We start from the raw sequence: 22,168 nt of genomic DNA, 5'->3' as shown, positions 1-22,168 counted from the left end.
TTGTTTATAACTAAACTATTGTTGTATGTAAAGTAAATAAGGTTTTTAAAATGGTTAAGAAGCTTCATTTAAAATTAAATTAAAATGCAGAGTCCTCCGGACCAGTGGCCAGGACCTGGGCAGTGTGAGTGCCACTGAAAATCAGCTCGTGTGCCGCCTTTGGCACGCGTGCCATAGGTTGCCTACCCCTGGACTATGGCATACAGTTCATCCCTCATGCCTTGTGAATCCATCCAGTAGAGGGCAGTGGTACCATCCTAGAGCGTGAATTACAAGCACAGCCATACTAGAGAGACAAGGTGGGTGAGGTAATATCTTTTATTTCAAAAGCTTGTCTCTCTCACCAACAGACATTGGTCCAATAAAATATATTACCTCACCCACCTTGTGTCTCTAATATTCTGGGGCCAACATGGCTACAATAACACTGCATACAAACATAGCAATAGTTTTTTTTAAACATTAACCTAGCAATAGATTAATCCTAAAAGAACTTTTATATATAACTTCCTCGTTAGATTAAGGACATTGCAGATCAAAGAGCTTTCTTTCTCTAGGTTCATGGAATTAAAGTTGTAAGCACTTCAGGGCAGAGACTGTGGTCCAGACCTCAAAGGTATTTAGGCACCAAACTCCCATTGAAATTGGTGGGATTTAGGTGCCTAAATACCCTTTGAGGAGCTGAGTCTGTCTGACTATGCGTTTACAACAGTGTCTGTAACAATGTGGCTTTTGTGTGCTACCACAGTATGGCTAGAGCGAACCATCCTTAACACAGTTCCTGACTTCCACGAAGGGAAAATGCTATGGTGCTGCCCCCTGTAACTTTATTGCTCATCTTATGATAGTTGATGGTTTTCCTTAAAGCCCCAGCTTCTGAACTCTGGAGGCTAGTGATTCCCTGAGACCCTCCAAAGCGCAGGTGTGGGGGAAAAATAACCTTTGAAAATGATCGCAAACCAGAAGGCAAAGAATAGTCAGGTTGGGCCCCTTTTAAATTAAGAATAAAATCTCAGGGTGCCTGGCAGCCTGACTCAGGAATTTTGAACGTTTGGGGCCCACCATGCTCCGCTGAGGGGTGCTACAGAGGCAGCCGGGCCCTTTCCCGATGCCTCTGTCCCCCCGGCTGGGCAGCGGGCGGCCAAAGCTCCCCAGGAACTGGCAGCAGGGCCAGTGAGTCTCGGCCGCTGGAGAGGGCTGAGCGCGTTCCCCCTCCCGCCGCTCAGACGCGGGGGAAAGGCGGCGGCGCTCACACGCAGCTGCAGGTCCGCTGGGCTGTGCAGCGCCGGGCTCCTCCCCTCGGCAGCCGGCAGGGAGGCGGCGCTGCAGGCAGCGAGCCCGACGGACGCTGGTCTCTGGGCAGTGTAGGGCGCCTTCTCCATCAGCGGGTCTCCAGTCCGGCTGCCCGCCTCTCCTGCAAAGACGGCCCCGCAGGTGAAGCCTGACGCCGGCCGCCCAGAGCAGGGCTGAGCCTCCCTCCCCCAGGTAAAGGTTGCAGCCTGGCGTTTGCGCGGTGCTGGGGGCTGTGTCCAGCTGTGGCCCTCGGTCAGGTGCCTTCGCCCGTGGCGGCTGTTCTCGCCTCTGCTGCGGGTTCGTGTCCCAGGGCTAGTCAGAGACCCCTGCGGGGCGAAGGGCTGGGGCGAGCTGCCCCTTGGGCAGTGTGACATGCAGCTTGGTGGAGCGGTGCGGGGGGCAGAACTGACCGCCACTAGTACTGGGGTCCTTGAAGGGGGTGGGGGGCTGCCCGGCTAAGGATGTATTTGCCGGAGAAATCGCACACCTGAGGGAGGGTCTGCTCTGATGATTACCTCCCTTCCAAGCGCAGCGTGATTCCTGCTAGGGCTGTGCAGGGAGAGCTCATCTGCTAGGTGTCTGTGCCCTAGGCTGTGTGTTGTAGCCGCGCGGGTTCCAGGATATTAGAGAGACAAGGTGGGTGAGTGAGGTAAGATCTTATACTGGACCAACTTCTGTTGGTGAGAGAGACATGCTTTGGTGCTACACAGAGCTCTTCTGTAGGTCTGGGAAAGGTAATCCCAGTGTCCCAGCTAAATGCAAGGTTGAACAGAATGAATATGCTAAACCAGGGGCAGTCAACTGTTTTTTGTCCTGGTCTAAATTTCTTGGTTAAAGTGTAGTGAAGGGCTAGACTCCAATAAATAAATAAACCAACCAAACAACCTCCCCCCCCCCCCACAATGATGATAAGTAAATAAAAATATTTCAGGGTCCATTCAAAAGCATCTGGTGGTCTGGATTTGGCCCGTGGTCCGCCTATTGCCTACCTCTGTGCTAAACTAAGGGACGATTCAAGGTGAACTGGCCTATTAACACCGTAGGACAAAAAAATCATAGGACAAAAAAAGGGGATTAGTGGTTATAGATTGTTGTAATAAGCCATAAATCCAGTGTCTTTATTAAGACCATGATTTCTAGTGTCTAGCAAAGTTATGGATTTAAGCTCCGAGGCTGGTCTTATGAGTGTGCAGATCTGACTGGGCTGTTGCAGGGCATCTGGTGAACCAGGTGCTGGCTTCCAGCCAACAAGTGGATTCCCAGAATGATTCTGGCTGTACTGACCCAGGGTGTGAAGGAAGCAGCAGTTGTGCTCCTGCTAATTTTCCTCCAAGTTTGAGCTAAGCACCAGCACTTTTGCTTGTTTTGATAGTATCTCAATTAACAATTGAGTAGCAGAAGGCAGAAATAATAAGCTGGGACTTTCAGTGAGTCACTTACATTATAGCTCGGGGGTGGGCAAACTATGGCCCACGGGCCGGATCCGGCCCGCCAGCTGTTTTAATCCAGCCCTTGAGCTCATGCCGGGGAGTGGGGTCTGGGGCTTGCCGCACTCCAGCTGGGGAGCAGGGTCGGGGGCCGCTCCACGCAGCTCCTGGAAGCAGCAGCATGGCCCCGCTCCGGCTCCTACGCATAGGGGCATCTGCGGGCTCTGCTCTACATACAGCTCCCGCCCCAAGCTTTGCCCCTGCAGCTCTCATTGGGCGGGAACTGTGGCCAATGGAAGCTGCAGGGGTGGCGCCTGTGGTTGGGGCAGTGTGCAGAGCCACCTGGCCACGGTTCTGTGTAGGAGTCGGAGTGGGGACATGGCTGCTGCTTCTGGGAGCTGCTTGAGGTAAGTGCCGCCCAGAGCCTGCCCCCCTGAGCCTCTCCCCACACCCCTTCCCAAGCCCTGATCCCCCTCCCGCCCTCTGAACCCTCGATCCCAGCCTGGATCACCCTCCTGCACTCCAAGCCCCTCATTCCCAGCTCCACCCCAGAGCCCGCACCCGAAGCCAGAGCCCTCACCTCCCCCCCGTGCCCCAGCCCGGAGCCCCATTCTGCACCCTGAACTCCTCATTTCTGACCCCACCCCAGAGCCTGCACCCCCAACCAGAGTTCTCACCCCCTCCCGCACCCCAACCCCAATTTTGTGAGCATTCATGGCCCACCATACAATTCCAAGATGTGGCCCTTGGGCCAAAAAGTTTGCCCACCCCTGTTATAGCTGTATTGAAAAATGCTTATACTGGTACTTCTGAACTGGACCAAAGTGTTGTTTCAACTGATTATCAACAACAACAAAAATGAACTGGAGAGCTAAAAGAAATAAAATTCTGAAAGAAAATAGGAACAGTTTATTTGAGACTCTGATGGGAATGGTTTCTGCCATGCTCGCAGGTATTTTATCAGATTGCCTCTGAGCTTCCAAACTCATACTTGCACTGTAGAATTACATGAATTTTCACCCTGATCATTGATATGATACAAAGAGAGACTTTAAAATAACCTTTTTTATTGTTTTATTGCTGATGATATACTGAGCACTGTACAATGACAAAAATGAAGACAGTCCACCCCCCTGAAAGAATTTGCATTCTAATATGCAGATACATGGAAGACAGGATGTACTGATAAATCTAGAGGGGGGATAATTGAAAGCCTTTTGTATTGTTTTTATAATTATTATAAGTTGACTTCTTGTATGCTTGCAGAAATAGGTTTTTAGGAGGAATTTGCATGAGAAAAGGCTTGGCAAAATGACAGAGGGGCCTGCGTGGAATAGGATCAGATACGAGAATGGGTGTAGGAACAGGGCATTAAGTCTGGTGTCACTAGTGGAGGGAAAGAAAGGGAAAATGTTGTCTCCTTCCACATGTGCCATGTATGATGAGGGAGCTGTGCCAAGGCCTTGAAGGTGAGGATGAGATGCTTCAACTTGGTGCAGTGTACAAGAGACCACGAGTGGAGGAATGTTAAAGGGCCATGTGTCAGATTCCTGTCTCCACAAAACTGTCTACATTAGCAAGCCAAAAACAAAAATCGGAGACTGGTATTTTCATAAATGTTTATACTAAAAATATGTTTGTTTTGGTTTTCTTCTTCCAGGGCAGTTTTTGTGTACTTGATGATAAAATAATGAAATTGATGAGCAGATCCTATGGTCTGGTTTGTTTTAAAAATAAAAGGTCAGGTGATTCAGCTGGTCTTCTCAGTTAGGCAGAAATGCTTGAGTTAAAGACTAGGTTTTGAAGCCCACAATCAGCTATTTAATATACAGCAATGTTTTCCCAATGAGCTTAAAACTGCTGTCCTCATACAGCCAAAAATCCTATTGACTCCATTGGGAGCTTTCCCTGTGGAGACATCAGCATTGAGCACCAGTGACATTTCAGAAAACTATGCTGTACAGAATGGTTTAACTTTCTTTTAATCCAAATAACAGTTTTTAAGTATGTGTTTCACTGATGATAGGAAGGATGGTCTATGGCTAAGGCACTGGGCTATGATTCAGAGATCTGGCTTCAGTTCCCACCTTTGCCACAGACCTCCTGTGTGGCTTTGGGTCAGTCACTTAATACTTCTGGGCCCTAATTTCCAATCTGTAAAATGGGATGATAATACTGTAGACTATTTGGCGCATATACGCTTACTTAGTATGTGTTTGTACAATGCTCAGTAGAAAGGGGCTAGTAGGTGCTATTATAATACCAATAATAAAAACGATACCTGTACTGCTAGGTTTCATCTTATCATAGTTAAAGGTTATGGTCAAGTGATGAATTTCTGGAAATACTTATTTACACTGAAAGATCCTTTATTCTAGCAGCAGTAGTTGGTGATGACATGATACTGAACCCAGGTTGTTCAGCAGGCTCTTCAGGTTTATTAAAAATGCATCAAACTGTATTTTATTGGTTCAATATGGTTTGTTGTCTTTACTGTAGAGATGTAAAGCTTCCTAGGTCACCAAAATCACAGCCATGCTTCGTTGCTTTTACTTGCACAAGCAAGACTTTGGAGAAAGCTGCTCTATCTTGTGGCCTGGTGCAAGGTAAAATATAAAAGGAACATAAAACAAACCTTCTGCCGAGTGCCCAGCTTAGATCCTGGCTATGCGTTGCACAGATATAGGGAAGGGAAGGGGGGCTCAAGGGAGGAATTCTCCTTGTTCCCACAGGCAGCTGAGCCATTCCGGTGCAATGTATCAGATAGCCTCCATGGGCCCTTACGTAGCTGTACTTGGTGGATGATGGGAGAACTTGCATGCTGCTACGCAGGCAGCAACACAGAACAGAGCTCCATGCTGTACACAGGGTGCACACGCTGATACATTTGAAGTCTTTAAAAACACAAGAATTTTCCTATTGACTCTTCAGATTCTGCCTCAAAATCTCTCTTCAGCCTGGCACATTAACGTTTAATGTTCACTATAATAATAAAATCCTGGTCTCTGAGCAACTCCGTTTCCCCACACCCATTCACTCTCCATAAATCATTTTCCAACCAGCCATACCACTTCTATAGATGCTACCTGTGTGATGTACTGCAGTCTGCATAGATGCATTGTACTTGCATTTATAGACTGTAGTCAAATGTGATGAGGTCTGTGATATTTTCATATACAAGAGCCAAAATAGGTTACAAAACAGTTTAACAGTACTGAAAGGAGAAGTGGATCCAGCAACAATAGTTAGACGGATAACTTAAATGGCTCAGTCTCTGCACACAGCTCCTATTGATAGCATTTGGAGCATCTCCATGGAGCAAGAGCAACACACAGCTTTAGGCTTATATCTGCATCACCCAGACACTTGCAGTCATTGTGGCAGTTATATTAACATTCACTGGCCCAAGGTGGATGAGAGAACCTTCACTACATTTCTAGAACCTAGATATTTTTAGACAACAGAAAAGATTATTTCTTATTCCAGCTATCAACTAATGTGTGACTCCCTTCAATAATATAAAAGTAAGGGGTTCACACAACTCTTGTTGCCTGCTTAGGTGATGCAGGTGTCTGAGGCAAAATTGAAGAAAGAGACCATATTATCAGGAGTGTGTGGTGTGTATGGTAGAAATTGATCTGTTTTACTAGTGCTTTATCTAGAGATTGGGAAATGCTATTGTACATCAAAAAGCAAATTAACTGTTGTTGCATTAAGATCATTTGAGCTGAGCTACATAGTTTTGAAAACAATGGACTCAGTTTTCAGAAGTGGCTGCCTAGAATGCAGATTCCTTATTTGCATGCATATATGAACACTTAGGTGGACAGTTCATAATTTTGTACACCCAAGAGCTCATTTGCAAATGCAGACCACAGGATTTGCACATGCATTTCAGATCTACATTTGACAATTTGTGTCTGTCTATACCCAAACATTTAATTTATAGTGTAACTTTGTAATAAAAACTGTATTTAGTATACTTGTAAATCAGCTCACATATATTGCTACAACCACAGCTTTTCATGCATCTAAACTTCCCTAGATGTCACTTCTCAACTCTATCTACTGATTGTGTTTTACTCCTTTTGGTTCTGAATCGCTTTTCTAAGCATCTTGACACTTTTCAGATAGAGTTTCAATATTTTCTTCAAAGTTGTACATTGATAACTGTTTAAAAATATATATTGATTTTTAACTTACTACAGACTTTTTGATCCATATGATCACTTACAGTCTGAGTATCATTAAGATGGATACTGAAAGCCATAAACCAGGAGTTCTCAAACTTGGGATTGTGACCCCTCAGGGGGTCACGAGGTTATTACATGGGGGGTCACGAGCTGTAAGCTTCCACCCCCAAAGCCCGTTTTGCCTCCAGCATTTACAATAGTGTTAAATATAAAAAATTGTGGTTTTAATTTATAAGTGGGGGGGTTGCACTCATAGGCTTGTTGTGTGAAAGGGGTGACCAATACAAAAGTTTGAGAACCACTGCCATAAACAACACACTGAATTTTATTTATGATCAGAAAGAGACAATTTAAAAATAATGCCATCTTACCCAACCAAATCTGCTCCCTGCGACACTCTGAGTCGTATCTGATGACTTTACTGACATAAATGTTACTATTACTTACTTCTTGATTGCTCTGCAATGCTAACGTGGCCATGGGAGAGTGAACAGAAATCCGTTCTGCCTCATGCATCATTAACATAATTGTTTAAGCAAGTTTAAATGGCAGAAACGTTATTACTAATGACGGCGTGTGAATAAAACAACCACACCTTGATTCTTAGAGCTCAGGTTGGATTTGCAGTGCTGGCAGTTGACTGGGAGGGGGGAGATTTCCATAGTGCTGCCACATTTTAAGGAAGATAGCAGGAAAAGTAGATTAGTCTGCTACAGTCCAGGACTGAATATGTATCTTTTGTGAGCCTTCGTACATCTACAGCTCATGCTAAGGAGGAATGGATTTACCTCCAGCCCTTCTTGTGGAACTTTCAAACTCTCACTTGCAGAGCTCATGAGCTCCCCATTGGGAGAGGGAAGAGCAAAGGGAACCTTCATTCTTAGAAAATTAGTCCTGCAAGAGGGGGAAGAGAAGGGGTGGGTGGCTGCTGGAAGAGCTTGTGGATTTTGAAAAAACCTGAGGGCGTTTCCTAGCAAAAAAGACCCCTTCAACCTGCAGTTAAAATTGAAAGCATGTATTGCTTTAGGTCAGGGGTTCTCAAACTTCATTGTACTGCGACCCCTGCATGATTACTGCATATTACACCTCTACCCCGATATAACACGAATTCGGATATAACGCGGTAAAGCAGTGCTCCGGGAGGGGGGGGGGGGGGGGGCTGTGCACTCCGGTGGATCAAAGCAAGTTCGATATAACGCGGTTTCACCCATAAAGAGGTAAGATTTTTTTGGCTCCCGAGGACAGCGTTATATCGGGGTAGAGGTGTACTGCATGATCCCAGGAGCGGGGACCAAAGTTGAAGCCTGAGCCCTATCGCAATGGGCGGGGTGGATGAAGCCCAAGGCCTTCAGCCCTGGATGGGGGGACTGTAGCCTGGGCCGCGCCGACCAGGGCTAAAGCTGAAGCCTGAGCCCTGCCACCCAGGGATGAAGTGAAAGTATGCAGATATATAGCTAAAGTTACCCAAACACCTTAACTCCGCTCCATAGCGTCACCCTCAGAACAAGACAGAATGCCGAGACAACCTTATGTCAACATAGATGTATTTCAACAATTCCTGATTTAGACAAATAGCATACCCAAAGCAGCCTTTTCCCACTGCTCAAAAAGGCGGATGAACTGCAAATTATGAAAGTGTCATGAGAGACACAGCTAGTATAGCTTGCTATAGAAACCTCCTAAACTTTATTCATGAAGTTAGAGCACTTATGTGGAAAAGTCAAAGGTTGAAGAGGTGACGAACCATCACACTTAGTATTAGATTATATGTTTGAACAAAGTTATAAAAGCAGTGTTCTAGAAATCACTTATTCAGTACTCTTACAAGGGCAGAGTTTTTATGATACCTCCTGCCTATGACTGTGAGCTTTGTGGGACCCTTATGAGAAACGATGGAGAAAGAAAGATTGGTTTTAATGGTGGTACAAAATTATTGCCCCAGTACAATGGCTTCTTTAGTATTTAAAATATCTTCATCAATAGGCTGGTGCCTTCTAAAACTGTTAGAAAAAACACTCTTAAAAAGTAACATGGCTTCCAAAACTGGTACTAAAGGAGCAAGAATGCTACACTGGGAGTCTGGCAATGCTACACTGGGAGTCTGGCAATGCTATAGGAACAACATTTAGTTGGTTTAAGTGATCTTAACTATACATATATATACTTTTTTTTAATAAATAAGGTGTAACAGCCTTAAATTTTCAAACAACTCCCATTTTTATTTTGGCTCTTTAAATATTTTCTCTGCAATGCAACACAAAATAGTGGTGGCTTTAGCTAATGAAAGCATTAGTATGTTAACTGAGCAGTGAATTGGGTGATAATCTTCAGGAAGATAAGTGATCTTTTATTTTAGTCCCAAATAAGATGCAAAGTGTGTTTCTCTTGTTGATATGAACAGTGTTGTAAAAGAAATTTTAGCTGAGTTTCTCCAGTTGCTTGTTTTCAAGAGCAGACTAGTGCAAAGTGAGGTGATCAAAACCTATGCAAGCTGCTTCCTTATACATTTATAGGCAAGGGATTATTTTACTTCTCAATTTAAATAATATTAGAATGAAGTAAATGACTTCAAGGCTGGTAGATGTTCCCCCTTCTTCCCCCACTTCATGCTATGTATCTTCATCAGAATTAGAATTAAGACTAATTTGAAAAACCTTGGTTATAATGGTACAAATCCATGCATTTTGGAATTAAATAGTCATCATATGCTTGCTTCAACTGGCTACTTTTTTTCTGTCACTGAATTATTTTAAGATCTTTTAATTTTGGTCCAGGGCAAGAAGCTGTGCATAAAAGTACATTCTGTACTGAATAAGATCTGATCTCTGTGCAGTGTGTCCTGACAGTCAGGAAACAATGATAGTGCCTTTTGGTATATAATGTATTGTGGTTCAGTTGCCACATATGTTGCAATAAAGCAGTTACGTACGGCCAGCAGTATTTTATTGGAAATCTCTGGTTTTATAAGCACCACTCAGAATCACATAATTTTGTATAAGGGGCAATAAGGGCATCATGGGTAAGGGGGGGGGTGTATTTGCGCAGTGGAAGTATTTTCTTGCCTCCTAATGACCTTTACATTGGCCACTATTCTTAAAATATAAAGACTGATTTTGTTTCATGTTGCTCTTAATCTATCAAAAATCAAATTTGGGGTGCTGGGCTCTAAAATAATCAGGGCCGGCTCTAGGTTTTTTGCCGCCCCAAGCAAAAATTTTTTTGGCTGCCCCCTGTCCCAGCCCTGGGCTCCTCGCCGGACCCCCCCTGCTGCCCCAGCCCTGGGCTCTTCCCCCCCACCAACACCCTCTGCTGCCCCAGCTCTGGGCTCCCTCATTCCCCCCCACCATTGCCCCCCCCCACACCTCCTGCCGCCCCAGCCCTGGGCTCTCTTCCCCCCCCCCCACCTGCACCCTCCTTCCGCCGCAGCCCTGGGTCACTGGTAACTCGCTCCCACGGCAGGTCATTCAGCAGGAATTTTAGATGTGCACACAGACAGGATTGGTTCCCATATGGTTACAGAACTGCAGTAAAGTGGAACAATTTTCAGCTTGTGTGACTGGAGGATATCTGGTTGCATATTATAAGACTGTCCTACATAAATGAAGAAAAGTTGAGGTGCCTTTATTATTCTTTTGTTCCTCTCTTTCTTTCTATGGGGAATTTGACAATGCAATATCACTGTCTTCCTTTTAAACAAACAAAAAAGGCAATGGCTGTTGAAAATAGCAATTCCAGTCCTAATAACCACTGGGAAGCATTTCTTGCTCAATTTTATCCTACTTTTTCTACAGCAAGTTACAGTGGATCAGTATATTTGATTTGGGAGAAATGAAGTAACAGCTGCCCAAACTGAGCTTGAGCACTCCTGAATTTTGAGGTGTTCAAATCTGGAAGGCAGGTGTTGGGGGGAGGAGGCTGTGGCTCTGCCGGGGAGCACGGCAGCATGTATGCAGCAGTGTGTCTGGCGCTGTGTGGAGCCAGACACGCTGGTCTGAGTGGCACGGTAAGGGGGCTGGGGGGTTGGATGGGGTGGAGGTTCGGGGGGAGGGGGCGGGCAGGGAGAAGGGGGGGTTAGATGGGTCAGGGGTTGGGGGGGGCAGTCAGGGGACAGGCAGTGGTTGGATAGGCATGGGAGTCCCGGGGGTTTGTCAGGGGACAGGTAGGGGGTGGGATCCTAAGGGGGAAGTTGGGGGGGTGTCTCAGGAGCGGGCAGTTGGGGACAAGGAGAAGGGAGGCTTAGATAGGGGGTGGGATCCTGGAGGGGCAGTTAGGGGCAGGGGTCCCGGGAGGGAGTGATCAGGGGACAGGGAGTAGGAAGGGTTGGATGGGTTGGGGTTTCTGTGGGGGCAGTCAGAGGGAGTGGATGGTGCAGGGTGGGGCTACCCTCCCTCCCCGTGGAGTGTCCTATTTTTTGAATGTTAAAATATGGTATCCCTACCTTCACAGTGCAGCTCTCCATTCACTGCAGCATGAGGTCTCAGCTACCTCACTCCCTCCCCCTCTTTCCTGTTGGTAGTGGCCAAGGGAATGCTGGGAAATGTAGTTCTTTCCCTGCTCCAGGGCTGGCTCTATAGGCAGGGAGCTAACCAAGGAACTACAGCTCCCAGGGCCCCCGTTGGTTCTCAGCTCCCATGCTGGATCCCTGCCGCCCCTGCAAATGGGCAGCCCCAAGCATATGCTTGGTTTGCTGGTGCTTAGAGCCACCCCTGAAAATAATAATAGGACTTGTATTCCTCAAAAGTGTTTTACAAACATGTATTAAAGTATGGGGTGTCACAATCATGGAAATGAGGTATACATTCCAAGGCACTCATGGCTTTTAACTGCAGGTTTATTTTCACAGGTCAGCATTTTGATTTTAGTAATTTACACTACAAATTATGGGATTACAATAGGTCTGTGTGGTACAGAGGTGTTGGACTATTATGCAAAAAGGAACATATAAATGTTATTGTGTCTACACACATAACTTTGTATTCTACATACAGGTTAAAAGGCAATAGAATATGAATTTAATTTCTTTTATACTATACTTTATTCTGAAAGGCCTACAAACACTAAATGACTGATGCCCCAATTCTGATTCTGAATCTGATCCAGGCAGTCCGACTGCTTACCTGTGTGGAGCCCCAAGTTTAATGGTGCAGCAGTTTGCCTCTCTTGGATCACAGTGCAGGATCGGGGCCTAAATCCTCTACTTATGTACTTCATTTATTTATCTTAGGAGTAAACATCTCATTTTTGGGGAAGGTGAGGCTCAAATACCGAGTTGCAGGCCAACTTGTGGGATCAGAGCCTTTGACTTTGGGTCAGGAAATATGTCCTTCTCTGTTTAGAAAGCATCTAACACACAGTAGGTGCTGCTGCAATCCAAATAATAGTCTCAGAAAATTCTCCTTGAAAAAAACACCATTAATAAAGTAAATTGGCCGTCCGATGATCACCTTGTCAAGCACGATAAAAGGCATTATTGCTGGAATTTCTCCTGTGTACTTTCCATTATCTAATTTCTCTAGTATGTACAAACTGAAAAGGTTTGATAACAGAAACCTTTTCCATTAAGGTGTTCTCAGCATGACACACTTCCATTCACATTTTCTAGTGACAGATTTGCTTCCCAGGTCCCTCCGGTACTTGGGAAAAACACAGTTAAAAACTAGAAGTAGTGGTGTATTAAAAAAACAACCCCCTCTCCCCCGAAATATAATTTAAGATTCTTGTAAAGTAAATATTTAAAAATTGTTTAAATATATCTTAACTACGATAAAAGTAATAAACATTCTTTACCATCTCAAGTAGGTTAGGACACACAAAATTCAATTTCCATTGGGGAAAGTGGCAAATTAGACATTTTCAAAACTCTTGTTGGGTAAATTCTATTCTTTAAAACTTTGGGGATAATCACTGATAGACTTTACCTTGAGATAGAATTTACCTACAACAATTCTGAAATTCACAGATTTCCCATTTGCTCCAGTGGTAAGATAGTGTAAATTGATGTACTTGGTGCAGATTTTCTTAGATAAAGAGTAGGTATTCAGCTATACTGGACAATAAGCCTGTGCCTTGGACTTCTCCAAATTATGGCACATAATCACGCAATTTTTTTTGTCAAGTTCACTACTGAACTGACTCAAATTTGCATTTAATGAGGAAAGATCTGATTTATAGGCTGATCCTGCCACTATTGAAGTTAAGGGGAGTTTGACTTCAGTGGGAGAAGGCTGAAATTGGAAATGGTGGTTTTTTAGGCCCAAATCCTTCCCAATTCTCTCTCCCATCACACAGATTGACCCTGACACAAGGGAACTCATGTAGTTCTGCTATGTGGAGGGATGTGGGTATGCCAGGAAACTGCATGGGGTCTGCACTCATTTTGCTCAGCGCAGCTACTCCTTAGTGCCTCTCAGTGCAATTGTGTGCAGTTGGTCTATGGTGGCAGTTTGGCTTGCACTAGATAATTTGCTGTTTCATGAATCCTCCAGAGATGGTGGGTGATGTGGTGTCAGGACCCTGGAAATCTTCATTCCTTAGGCTGTGATTGCATTCCTTTTGAAGTGACTGCAGAGCAACTTTGTTCTGGTTCCATGGCCGCGGTGGGAGGATTTCTCCCGTAGTCATAGAATGATAGAAATGCAGGGCTGGAAGGGACCACAGGAGGTCGTCTACTCTATTCTGCCATGCTGAGCAAGATGAAGTACACCTCAACCATCCCTGAAAGGTGGTTTGTTTAGCCTGTTCCTAAAAACTTTCAATGGTGGGAATTCCACAGCCTCCCGAGGTAAACTGTTCCAGAGCTTAATAGTTTTATAGTTAGACATTTTCTCTAGTATCTAACCTGAATCTCCCTTCCTGCAAAATATGCTGATTACTACTTATCCTACTTTAAGTGGACAGGGAGAACAATTGATTACCATTCCCTCTGTAACAGCCCTCAACATATTTGAAGACTGCTATCATGTCCCCCTTCAGCCTTCTCTTCTCTAGACTAAAGTGCCTAATTCTTTCAACCTTTCCTCATATGTCATGTTTTCCAAACTTTTTATCATTTCTGTTGCTCTCCTTTGAACTCTCTTTAATTTGTTCATATGTGTCTTACAGTGTGGTGCCCGAAACTGGACCCAGTACTCCAGCTGAGGCTTCACCAGTGATGAATAGAATGGAACAATTACCTCCCATGTCTTGTGGGCCAGGGGTTCTCAACCTTTTTCTTTCTGAACCCCCGCACCCCCCCAATGTTATAAAAACTACATGGTCCACCTGTGCCACAACAACTGGTTTTCTGCATATAAAAGACAGGGCCAGCATTAAGGGGCACCAACCATGGTAATTGCCTGGCGCCCCATGAGACCGAGGCCCCCATGAAATACATTGCTCAGGCTTCAGCTTCAGCCCTGGGTGACGTGACTCAGGGGCCTGGCTTCAGTCCCATGTGGTGGGGCTTTGGCTGTCTGCTCTGGGCCCCAGCGAATCTAATGCTGGCCCTGCTTGATGGACCCCCTGAAACCTACTCGTGGTTCCTCAGGGGGCCCCAGACCCCTGAGGTTGAGAACCATGGTTGTAGACAACACTTCTGCTAACATATCCCAGAATGACATTTGCCTTTTTTGCAGCAGCATCACGTTGTTGGCTCATATTCAATTTGTGATCTGCTATAACCTCCAGATCCTTTTCGGTAGTACTACTGCCTAGCTAGTTATTTCCAATTTTGTAGCTGTGCATTTGATTTTTTCCTTCCTAAATATAGTGCTTTGCATTTGTTTTTAGTGAATTTCAATGATTCCCAGCAGCCAGGTGAGTGAATTGGGCTAAGCACTGCGGGGAAGACTTGGATCATTTGTGCGGAACTTTTTCTAAACAACAACTGCCATCAAAACAAATGTGAAAGAAACAGCAAAGCAGAACTGTTTGCTTAGAACGTATTATAATATATGTTGACGTTAACAAGTTCCTATGCAGGAAGTGAAAAGAGGTTAAGTGCCCTTTTGTTTCTAGGAAACACCATTAAAAGTTGGTGATTATAAGGTTTGTTTATAGACAATCACAAGTATGTTTTAAGCCAATACAGCCAGCATTCTACACCATGTTTAACATTTTCATAAGGCCAGGCAGTTTGCAGGTTATGGGTATATATTAGAAGAATATAAAAATACTAGTAGAACTGCCTGCTTGAGAAATTGATCTTTGTGTAAATAAATTTAAAATTTAGATGTTATTGAGTTCTGCGAGTTTGTTCTTGTAACTCAGTGACGCATTAGGAATTCAATAAAAATTGTGTGTGTTTTTGATCTTCATATGGGTATACATCTCATGTGAGCAAGAGCATAGGTCAAATTCAAGGCCTCATTGGAAATGTAATAGCCTCTTAGTATGTTAATTGTGATTTACATTTTTGAAGTGACAGGTTTCAGAGTAGCAGCCGTGTTAGTCTGTATCTGCAAAAAGAACAGGAGTACTTGTAGCACCTTAGAGACTAACAAATTTATTAGAGCATAATGGACTACAGCCCACGAAAGCTTATGCTCTAATATTTTTGAAGTGCTATACAAACAAACATTAACCAATTAATGCTAATAATTGGAAGGCTTGGTTAGTAAGCATCATTTATTAGGGGAAATTGCCATTCAAATGATCTACTGTATTTATATTATTATTTGTCTCTATGGCATCAACATTATGTTGGACACTTTACGTGTGGATATGAAGAGCAGATCCCTGTCCTGAAGAGCCTATGATCTAAATAGCATATAATTAAAGCATGAGGGAATGTGTGTGCTAGGACCATGTTTTTAGTGAATTTTATTTATTGTGTGTGCTGTATACATGTTATGAACTTCACTTCCTAATAAATGAAGAGTTGTACAAGTCTGACCATTTGCACAACCATAATCCCCAAATTAGGTACTAAATTATGCCTCCCCTTGCATAAATGCACTGGAATAGGGAGAGGGCATAGGGAGCCCTGCCTTTCCCATCCCTCTGTGCACTCATGCAGAACGAGAGGGGGTTGGTGTATATCTCTTGGAATTATATCTATTGTGTGACCATAATTAGATGCATGTTTTGTTTTATTGAGATGCTACTACGATTTATGTGAGGGTCAGCGTTCATGTTGTAAAAGAGGTTGTGTGGGTTTAAGTCTGATGGTCTGTGAACTCCTTTATGAACATGGACAATTTGAGATTAATAGATTCCCTAGACAATAAAAGAGAAACATTGTGGAGATTCTGCTAGCTGGCATGTTGCAGCTCAAAAGCAGATGTGACATGCCTTTCATTTCATTGTCATGCATGACACCAAATGATGCAGTTCTTGCTGACTTGTTTATAAATATAACATGTTGGTGGCAATAACTATGGTTTGATGAGAGATCCAAGATAGCAGGTAATGGGCTTCATCCTTTCTGAAATATGACACTTTTGGAAAACAGTGTATTTGATAATTCCTCAAGAAACAACTTTCGTAACCCTCTTTAGTCTGCACAAACATGAGTGTGCTCCAGATGTTAATCTCAGTTTGGGTCAGATTCAGGGCTGGCTGCAAAATAACTAAAGAACCTTATCTGTGTTTGGCAGTCAGAACAAGGCACCTTGAAACCAGCTTCCTCCTCCTCCCCACCCCCTCAACAAAACAAAACAAGATCTTCTATCGGAGTGTAGCTATTGACTAAATATTGACTTCATTTGACTACTGTTTGGGAAGGGTTAGCAGGCGATGCCCGACCTGTTAATCCAGACGATTTCAAAACGAGTACGATATAGGGGGAGATCTACAAAGCTTATGCTGTGAAAGACTGGCCTTGGTTTGATGTTTGCGCTCAATGTGCTTGCAAAGGATTTTGCCTTTTTGTCAAAATTGTGTGAAAATCAAAACAGCAGCATGCCCAGTTTTGCTTGTGTGCATATGAAAAGATGGGCTGTATGAGACTAGTATAAATAAACGGTTTGCTAAAGAAGTTTTGTGTTCATGGTGGAAACTCTGTAAGTAAATTTTGCAGTATGTAAAACGGGAAACATTCCAATTATATCTGACTCATAGAAGGTTATGCAGATGCGTGAACAGGCTGTGCAGCACATAATCATATTATTACTGGAAAGGGTTCAACTTTAACAACACAGCCACATCCGAGTTGAGCGCGCCTCCTTTTAGGACAGGCTTTCTTTTCTGTTTTGGTGAGTTGAGGAAGAGGATTTGTAAGTATGTTTGTCCGCCTGGGCTTTCTAAAGGCTTGGTTGCTTCCAGGTTGATTTTTTTCTAATTTTTTAAAAAAATGTTATTTTTAGGGAATGGTCTCTGTGGATGCATCAGAGAAGGAAATCAAAATATAATACTAGAAACCAGTGTTACCTCGACTATATTAAAATAATAATAATTGAAATTGATCATCTAAAATGCATTTGTTAAATTACTCTAAGCAGTTGCTTGTCACTTTAGATGCTTTTTTAGACAGCCAATGACAGACTGAAGCCTGTGGGGTTCTTAAATGAAGAAGTTAAAAAAAAAATACCCAAAAACTGGACACTTGATTTTTGGTGTTAAATACCAGAGTAGGTGCAACTACATCCCTGGATCAAATTTACAATTTCTTTCTCTGCCTCTGTTGTTAATATTGACAGTAAGTGAAGTATTAAAACTGGTTGATTATATCATCTTGGTGGCTGGACTCAGAAATGTTCACTCACCTGTTTAGTTTACTGTGTACAGTAAAGAAAAAAAAACAGCATATTAACTAGAAACAACCCCTCCTCTAGTAATATACATTTATTTCTTTTCCCTGTGAAGTAAGAAAATGGAGAAGAACTGCACATTTGATAAAGTTAGTCTCTTAATGTCCTCATTCTGGAAGATATTCAGACACCATGGTGACTGGCGTGCTATAAGAACCTGAATAGTATCAGTGCCCTGTGATTCAGTGTGTGATAATTACTCTGGTTTATTCTGTTTGTAGATGCTGTAACAATGAAGCTGAGCTGCACTGAAGTACCTCTTTATGTAAGTTCTACAACATTAGGCTTTTGCCCTAAGAGGCTCTTTCTTTTGGATAACAGCTTATTCAAGTGAATGAATAAAACAGAAAGCTGTTCTCTGGCTGACTGAGGCTTTAGGCCACTGAATGTTACTGTCTAATTCAGGCGTTTCTGGGGATAGTGCTCTTTAAATATTATGGCTCACATTGTTGAAGTCAGTTTAAAATTATTTTTCCTTCATGGTCATTATTTTAGATTTTCTTAATTTTGGTACTTAGAAACATAGATAATATTTAGGGAGGGAAAACAGTTACTTCATAGTTTAAAGTTGCAACTGTGTTTCTGCTATAAACCCAAATTTGTCATTGTCCCCCCTTTTCCTTCCTCATCATATACAAAAAACTCCTCTCGGCCTCAAAATTTGTAGTCTATATTTGGGGCTAAGGTACACTTTTTCAACAAAATGTGGAGTGATTGGACAAGAAGTTTTTGCATGACTAAAAACAGAGGCACTCACCAGCGTTCAAAAAGCCACTGAACTTTGAAGCAAAATAGGACATACAATGAATAAAATTTAGTTTACTGGACTCCCTAGCTGTGATCGCAATTTGTCCCGATATTTCGCTCCGCCGGCAGCACTCGGCTTTTTTTTTTTGCTCTGCCGGTGGACTCCCCCCTCCCCCAGTATCCCAATATTTTGTTCCTCTCATCTGGCCACCCTACTGTGATCTGGTGTCCAGGATGAAAAGTTAGAGGATTAAACTTTTAATTACAAAAGTTATTGATGTTCAGACTTGTAATGGTGCTATCTGCTACAGCGAACTTAGTATTTGGTCATCAAAGGCCTGCTGGAATTCTGATCTTTCATTAAAAAGAAGAACAGGAGTACTTGTGGCACCTTAGAGACTAACAAATTTATTAGAGCATAAGCTTTCGTGGACTACAGCCCACTTCTTCTTAAGCTTATGCTCTAATACATTTGTTAGTCTCTAAGGTGCCACAAGTACTCCTGTTCTTCTTTTTGCGGATACAGACTAACACGGCTGTTACTCTGAAACCTGATCTTTCATTAACAATAACAAAGTCTCTTTTCCTTGCAAATGTAGACTTCAAAATGTTGTAACCTGTTGAGAGCCTTATTGATGGAAGAAAGAGAAAATGGCTGCAAAAAGGCTTGCAGAGGGAATGATGAGCCTTCTAAAGCTCTCCGGGGGTTCTCCCTTCCTGCAGACCTCAGAAAGTTCACAAGAAAGGGGGTATCCTTCTGATCCTCTTCTTTTCCAAGCCCCCTGCTCAGTTTAAGGGGCTGTAGAGAGCAGGGTTTGGGGTGGTGGTTAGAGGCCAGGCATTCCCTCTTTCCCGTGGAGCTACTGAGGTTTACAGGTGAGGAGAACCAGTAGTGAGCCTTAGGAGGGCTTATCAGCCCCCGTTCAGGCCTTAAGAGGCTTGCTGGGTTAATCCCCCAAACTTTAGAATCAGTGAGCGCCCATCACTATATTTGAGCTTTGGGAGGCTCATTGAAGGTCATCCTCAACCTCACATAAACCTTAGTGGATTTCTTAGTCCCAGATAAGCCTATTTTGACTATTTGGGCAGGGATGGTGTCCCTAGCCTCTGTTTGCCAGAAGCTGGGAATGGGCGACAGGGGATGGCTCACTTGATGATTACTTGTTCTTTTCATTCCCTCTGGGGCACCTGGCATTGGTCACTGTCAGAAGACAGGATACTGGGCTAGATGGATCTTGGTCTGACCCAGTATGGCCATTCTTATGTTCTTATTGGAGGCTTCATGAGCATAATTTGGTTTGCAGTTGGACAGCTGCAGGGCTGGATTAAGACCTTTAGAGGCCCTAAGCACTGAAAAGATTATGGTGCCCCCCAATATGTAATTCAAAATAAAAACAATACTATACCGTAAAATAAAATTTTATTTTTTGAAATGACACAAAACTTACAGGTATGCTGAAATTAAAATAGCTTCTTTCTAGATTTTCTGATTGCAAAATTCTGGATACGGTCATCGAAGCTGACTCGACGAAGCATGTCCGCTTCCATACACAATAGGGAAAGTGCATCAAGTCTGTCCTGACACATTGTTGTTCTCTGAGGGTTTTTTATTCCTTTCAGCTGAGAAAAGGAGTAGTTAGTAATCATCAATGTTAGAAAAATACAGTGCGATCTCTACATTTGGAAATACACATTGTATTCCGTCTTTCAATATTGTGTCATGAAGATCAATGTGACTGAATTTCATTTTTCCTGTTTCATTAAACTTTGCGCGTATATAACAGTGGAACTGCCGTACTTCTCCACAGAGATTCATGTTCAAGTCAACAGGGTATGAGTCAACTAGCTTTTGGTAACCTTGTGAATATTGTTCATCAAATAAGTCCATATCATTTAGAAAAGAAAATCTACTTGATACTTTTTTGTACACTTCACCTCTCCTCTTCATATGAGCTTCAAGTGTATCAATTATAGCATAAAGAACAGGAGTACTTGTGGCACCTTAGAGACTAACAAATTTATTTCAGCATAAGCTTTTGTGGGCTACAGCTTACTTCTTCGGATGCATAGAATGGAACACACAGACAGAAGGTATTTATACATGCAGAGAACATGAAAAGGTGGAAGTACGCATACCAACTATAAGAGGCCAATCAACTGAGATGAGCTATCAGCAGCAGAAGGAAAAAAAAAACCTTTGAAGTGATAATCGAGATGACCCATAGAAGGTGCGAGGAGAACTTAACATGGGGAAAAAGATTCAATTAGTGTAATGACCCAACCATTCCCAATCTCTGTTTAAACCTAAGTTAATTGTATCTAATTTGCATATTAATTTGAGTTCAGCAGTCTCTCTTTGGAGTCTGTTTTTGAAGTTTTTTTGTTGCTAAATTGCCACCTTCATGTCTGTCACTGAGTGGTTAGAGAGGTTGAAGTGTTCTCTCACTGGTTTTTGAATGTTATGATTCCTGATGTCAGATTTGTGTCCATTTATTCTTTTGCGTAGAGACTGTCCGGTTTGGCCAATGTACATGGTAGAGGGGCATTGCTGGTACATGATGGCATATATCACGTTGGTAGATGTGCAGGTGAACGAGCCCCTGATGGTGTGGCTGATGTGGTTAGGTCCTATGCTGGTGTCACTTGAATAGATATGCAGACAGAGCTGGCATCGGACTTTGTTGCAAGGATAGGTTCCTGGGTTAGAGTTTATGTTGTATGGTGTGCGGTTGCTGGTGAGTATTTGCTTCAGGTTGGGAGGCTGTTTGTAAGCGAGGACTGGTCTATCTCCCAAGATCTGTGAGAGTGAGAGATCATCTTTCAGGATAGGTTGTAGAACTTTGATGATGCACTGGAGAGGTTTTAATTGGGGGCTGAAAATGACGGCTAGTGGCATTCTGTTATTTTCTTTGTTGGGCCTGTCCTGTAGTAGGTGGCTTCTGGGTACTCTTCTGGCTCTGTCAATCTGTTTTTTTCACTTCAGCAAGTGGGTATTGTAGTTTTAAGAATGCTTGATAGAGACCTTGTAGGTGTTTATCTCTGTCTGAGGGATTGGAGCAAATGCGGTTGTATCTTAGAGCTTGGCTGTAGACAATGGATCGTGTGGTGTGTCCTGGATGGAAGCTGTCTGTCTGTGTGTTCCATTCCATGTATCCGAAGAAGTGGGCTGTAGCCCACAAAAGCTTATGCTGAAATAAATTTGTTAGTCTCTAAGGTGCCACAAGTACTTCTGTTCTTTTTGCGGATTCAGACTAACACGGCTGCTAGTTTGAAACCTGTAATTATAGCATAGTAAGTAGATACGTGAAATGCTGTTTCTGCTGCACTGCTATCATGTGCTTGTTTTTTCCTGATTCGCCTGTGGGACTGGGCTTCTTTGTCGTTAATATCAGGCAAGATATCTTTTGATATGTCTTCAGATCTTTTGAAATCATTCCTCAAAGTGTGTAAGTGGTCTGCTAATGATTGACAGAGGTCTGCACATGTTTTCAAATCCAATTCTTTTTCTTGGAGAGCTTGACTTGTGTGGTAAAAGTGTTGTAAAATTTCATTCCATATGGTCAACATGAATACAAACTCTAGTTCTTGCATCTTGTTTGCAATGTTTTCTGCCTCTCGTATAGTTTCTCCCTTTTGTGATTGGTCTTCAGCTATACTTTCTAATGCATCCACAATCTTTGAGTAGGATTCCAGAATTGCACTTGTTGCCACTGCATGTGCCTCCCAGCGAGTATTAGAAAGAGATTTCAACACACGATCATTGCCCAAATATGTTTTAAGA

The 22,168-nt window shown here is 43.2% G+C and overlaps 1 protein-coding gene across 8 annotated transcripts in view; it reads left to right on the top strand.

Annotated features, from left to right (window-relative positions):
- The first annotated feature begins 1,287 nt into the window (after nt 1-1,287).
- The window catches only part of ARHGEF28 (Rho guanine nucleotide exchange factor 28), a 186,951-nt gene continuing 166,070 nt past the window's right edge, over nt 1,288-22,168 (top strand). For 4 of the 8 annotated variants that reach the window (XM_008167521.4, XM_065550129.1, XM_065550130.1 and 1 more), the window contains exons 1-2: nt 1,305-1,485; nt 17,862-17,905. In XM_008167521.4, the coding sequence (XP_008165743.2) occupies nt 17,873-17,905 (33 nt within the window). In that variant the 5' untranslated portion in view covers nt 1,305-1,485; nt 17,862-17,872. Of the gene's footprint in view, nt 1,486-17,861; nt 17,906-22,168 lie in introns of all 8 variants that reach the window. The other 4 variants (XM_005288256.3, XM_005288255.5, XM_065550128.1 and 1 more) reach the window with 3 other exon arrangements.

Source organism: Chrysemys picta, chromosome 6 (genome assembly GCF_011386835.1).
Source record: "Chrysemys picta bellii isolate R12L10 chromosome 6, ASM1138683v2, whole genome shotgun sequence".
NCBI classification, from domain to species: Eukaryota; Metazoa; Chordata; order Testudines; family Emydidae; genus Chrysemys; species Chrysemys picta.
The sequence above is the reverse complement of the archived record's forward strand: the minus strand, read 5'-3'. Positions and strand labels throughout refer to the sequence as shown.